General features: G+C 46.2%; 1 protein-coding gene across 1 annotated transcript; it reads left to right on the top strand.

Annotated features, from left to right (window-relative positions):
* LOC110429817 lies at window positions 1,286-4,074 on the top strand. The gene is made up of 3 exons (XM_021446459.1): window positions 1,286-1,614; window positions 3,457-3,794; window positions 3,871-4,074. Exons 2-3 carry the CDS (start codon window positions 3,469-3,471, stop codon window positions 3,944-3,946), a joined length of 402 nt encoding a protein of 133 aa, XP_021302134.1. The 5' UTR covers window positions 1,286-1,614; window positions 3,457-3,468; the 3' UTR covers window positions 3,947-4,074.

Consider the following 4,737-nt stretch of genomic DNA (forward strand, 5'->3'; position numbering starts at 1 on the left):
CTTAGGCCCGGGCCAGCAACCTTTGCCGAGGGCAGGCCATCCTGGCTCTCGGCAGGGCCAGAATTGGCCCTCGGCAAAGATGGAAGATTTTTTTTTGAATTTTGGACCTAGATTTTTTCTGCAGCCCTTGCATATTGTATACAAGCACATGTTCAAAGTTTAGATATTTTTATAACATTTTGCTATATTTCATCAATTAATTTATTTTCTTTGCATTTTTGTCGAAAAAGTAAATTTGAACTAGAGGTGTATGAAATAGTAAAATATAGCCATTCGAAAAATGATATTCATGTTTGAGAGTGCATTTTGAGGCCGTATCCATAAACTCACCCAAAATTTTGAATATCTTCTATACGAAACATGATCATCCATGTATCGTAGATATGATTTTTAATTCTAAAAAATCCAAATGAACTCCAAAAATCACAAAACTTGGCGACGAGTCGTATTATCGCATGTGGACGCTGTGGTAAAAAATTCATAAGGTTTCGAACAAGTTGCAACTTTGGATGTCTAAAACCAAGACTTCTCCACATGTGATCAAATTTGATCACATGTGGAGATGTATAAGTTTTAGACATTTGGTATCCCAACTTGTTTGAAACCTTATGAATTTTTTACCACACCCTCAACATGCGATAACACGACATGTCGCCAAGTTTCGTGATTTTTGTACTTTATTTTGATTTTTATATAATTTAAAATTACTTTTCCCTTGCATTCCTTGACATGTTACATTAGCGAGAGGGTTGAGATTTCATGTGTGGTTGTGAATACGGCGTCAACATACACCAAATATCTTGACTATCATTTTTCGAATCACTAAGTTCCAATATTCTATGTATCTGCAGTGCATATTTGAATTATGTGAAAAAATTTAAAGAAACAAGATTAATTAGTTAAATATAGCAAAAAAAAGTCAAATTGATGGCCAATTTTGAAATGTATTTATAAATTGCGTCACAAGGACATAAATAAAATCTCAGCTCTAAAATTAAAAAAATAAAAAGTTAACACTTCTTAGCCGAGAGCCTGCCTATCTGGGTCTCGGAAAAGGATCTTTGTCGAGAGCCGGCCGGTCTGACTCTGGGTAAAGGCTATTTCTTTGCCAAGAGCTGCTTTTGGGGCTCTCGTGTTTTCAGAAAAATTGCTCCTTATCCGCACCCCGCCCAACCCGCGCGCCCAACCCTAACGCACACATGCGCCTACACCCCGTGCGCCGCCGCTGACCAGATCCGGTGCGCCGCCGCCGCCAGCCCACACCGCCCCCGCCCCCGGCGCCCCCGCCCCTTCCCTGCCCCGCACTCCGCCGCCGCCTCACCCCGCACGGCCGCTGCGGCCCCGCACCCTGCACGGCCGCCGCCACCCTGCTCTGCACGGCCACGCGCGCGGCGATCCCCGGAAGCAGCGGCGGGCGCCTCCTATTCCAAAATCACCAAACCTCCCGGAGGCCAGCTGCTGTGGCAGCTGGGCTGCAGCCAGCAGCGTGCCTGGGCCGCTTGGCGGCAGCGGGCGGCCGGCTGCTCGGTCGTACGGTCGCTTGGAACCCTGCCGCGCTGGGAGGGTTCGAGGCAGGAGCTGGCCTGGTCGATTGGAGTCTGTGAACTGTGAATTGTAAGTTATTTTGGTTAATTGGCTTCCCGTTTCAATATACTATCGAATGCAGTTTTTTGAATGTTTGTGAAACTATGACAGTAAGGCTAGCGTATGGTTTATACTAGCGTGGATTGGTTGCTAATGCTACAGGGGTTGTGTTGTGTGAGAGACCCAATTATGTTGGGTCTGGATTTGGTGTAATGGTGTGGTATGGGACATTGGGGTGGATCACTGGAGCTTATGCGTGACTGATCCTGCAAGACAGGCAGGACCGTTGTCATGGTTAGAAAATTTTTAGAATAGGCATGAGGCTTTTGTGATCGACTCCTTGGTTTGGTCTGAGCTGTTTATCTTCCTGGTTCTGTGTAGTAGTTAGACTTTGTCTTTCCCCCCATTTGCATTGATCCCCTGAGGCAGAGGAAAGTGGCACTAGAATTGTAATATAACGGTTTTAGGGCTTGGCTGAAGCAATTTTAGAACTTACTGGTCATAGTGTCATAGTCTCATAGATATGATGTGAACTGCAAATACTTGTCCTGTTGTTGTTTAAATTTATTTATTTATTATGATGTGAACTTACTGTTGTTGTCGACAAGGGCTAGTTAGGAATTTGGATCAAGTGCTGTGATTCAGAAATCAACATACTTGAGTTGTGTGAATAAAACCGTGCATGTATGGTCTGCTGAGGTAAGAGATTCCTTTGATGGAAGATATGGATTCTGAAACTGTGATTCAGAAATCAACTGGGGTCTGGATTTGGTGTAATGGTGTGGTATGGGACATTGGTGCTGCTGCTGCAGGCTGCTACTGGTAGCGCTAGATAAGAGCAGCTGGGTCTCATAGATCCTGTGATGTGAACAAACAACCAAACAAACAAAGCCTGATGAACTTAGTCAGAGGCACCACAGCTGCTCCCTGTCTTCTCTTCTCCAGGCAAACAAGAAAACACACACACCCCTTGGTTTTGCCATCTCTACAAGCAGCAAGAATTCTGGGGTCACCTTGCTTCTGTTTCTTTTCTCTTCCACCAACAAAATACACCTACAACAAGCTCCAGCAGTCCAGCTGAGAAACACTACAAATACAAATCCATTCTGTCTGCCATCCCTGGCTAGCCTCACCTTATTACTCCTTGCAGGATGCAACAAGGTACTTGTCACTCACGTGTGTGTGCAGGTCTAGCTAATTTAGCTTACTGCTAGATGGAGTGTCAGGATAGAAAACATATAGGGATAGGAAAAACATAGGAATTGAGGCAGTGTCAGGTGGTATAGTGAGTGCTGCTAATTGTAGGATGAGGAGATGTTAGGACTTAATTAGTATTGGAAAATTTTCAAAAAAAAAAAGAACTATTGGAGGGTGGATGATGATCATTGCTACACGCCTACACTACACATATGACATCTGTTGTCTTTTATCAGTTTTCTATTTCCTACTAAAAAATCCTGTTCTCCAGAAATGCATTCTTGGATTTTGCGAAGGATGTATGTCTTTGCAGCAGCATATAAATGCAGCCTTCTCATTTGCAAAACTGATCAGTAAAGGTTTATAGTGACATTCCTTAATTGGTTTTGGCTATTTATGTTTTCTGCCTTTGTATGTTAAGTTCCAATTTGGGTATTAATTAATGTGATTATATTAACAAGTTTATATGCTGCATATATATGTGTTGTCGGCCATTGAGACGGCTTTTTTCAGGTTTTGGAAACCTCCCCGTGCAGGGAGGTTCTGCCGAAATTTTGTACTTGTAGTGTTGTTTTTTCTTGTTATTACTTTGCAATTATGTTTCGTTCATTTTGCATATCTTTGTAAGTAATTCTTGTTTAATTGTACTAATTGGTTTAAGTTTTGTCATTGCAGGCATAGGACAAAATGCCAGGCGAAAGGCGACCGCGGCGAAAGGGGGTCGCCTCGACCTTCATGAGGCACGACGACACCGACGACACCGACGACACGGACCTTCAGCCTCTGCTGGAGTCGTCCACGAGCAGGGACCGTGGACAGGGCCAGGTCACGGCGTCTTCTAGCCCGATGGCCCAGCCCGAGGAGGAGCACTTCGAGGGCGACCACGTTGAGGACGAGGACGAGGAGCCATCCCGGCTTGGTCGTGCACAAGGGGAAAGAGGAGCTGGCCGCACTTCTCCAGCGTCGAGGCAAACGACACCACTCTTGCGCAGGTCATCAAGGCTGAGTTCTGGGTAAGTCTTCAGTACTATGCATTCATTGGTTGTTTTTGAAATAATAAAATAAAACATATACGATGTTTGTATGCAGGAGTGGTTCGTGTGCGAGGAGGGGAAAGAGGTCGAGGCGGCGAAAGTCCAAGACAAGGTCTGCAGAGAGCGGCTGAAGAACATGTACTCCGAGGCGCGCATCCAATGCGTCATCTCCTACCACCACGAGGTGCTTGGCCAGAAGGTGACGAAGAAACAGGCTAGGGAGATTTTAAAAAATAAAAATAAAAAGTCCTTGCCGAAAGTCTGCCTGGACAGCTCTCGGCAAAGCCCTCCTTTGCCGAGAGCCAGTCTGGCAGGCTTTCGGCAAAGACTTTTTTTTTAAAAAAAAATAAAAAGTCTTTGCCGAGAGCCTGCCAGCAAGGCTCTCGGCAAATCTCTCCTTTGCCGAGAGCCATCCTGGCAGGCTCTCGGCAAAGACTTTTTTTATAAAAAAAATAAAAAGTCTTTGCCGAGAGCCTGCCAGCACGGCTCTCGGCAAAGACGACGTCAACATTGACGTTCCTCGACGGCGCCGTGGGCTTTGCCGAGGGCGTTTCTGGCCCTCGGCAAAGTCTTTGCCGAGAGCTTGCCACGTGGCTCTCGGCAAAGAATTCTTTGCCGAGAGCTCTTTGCCGAGAGCCACGTGGCAGGCTCTCGGCAAAGACTTTGCCGAGGGCTTTTAGGCCTTTGCCGAGGGCTCCTGGCTCTCGGCAAAGAAGCCGGATCCAGTAGTGATGTGAGTTGAGTGGTGGAGAGAGCTAGAACCAAGCTGCGTTCTTGGTGCGGCTATGAGTGGTCACCGCCATGCGTGTATGAAACGTTCCTGCGCACAAGGCGGGCACGACGCAGCGTGAGGCGCGCATGGCGGGGGATCGTTGTCACAGACCGTGTAATCACCACGAATAAATAACAGAGAGAACTCGAG

This window comes from Sorghum bicolor, chromosome 1, assembly GCF_000003195.3.
Source record: "Sorghum bicolor cultivar BTx623 chromosome 1, Sorghum_bicolor_NCBIv3, whole genome shotgun sequence".
In the NCBI taxonomy this organism is placed as follows: Eukaryota; Viridiplantae; Streptophyta; class Magnoliopsida; order Poales; family Poaceae; genus Sorghum; species Sorghum bicolor.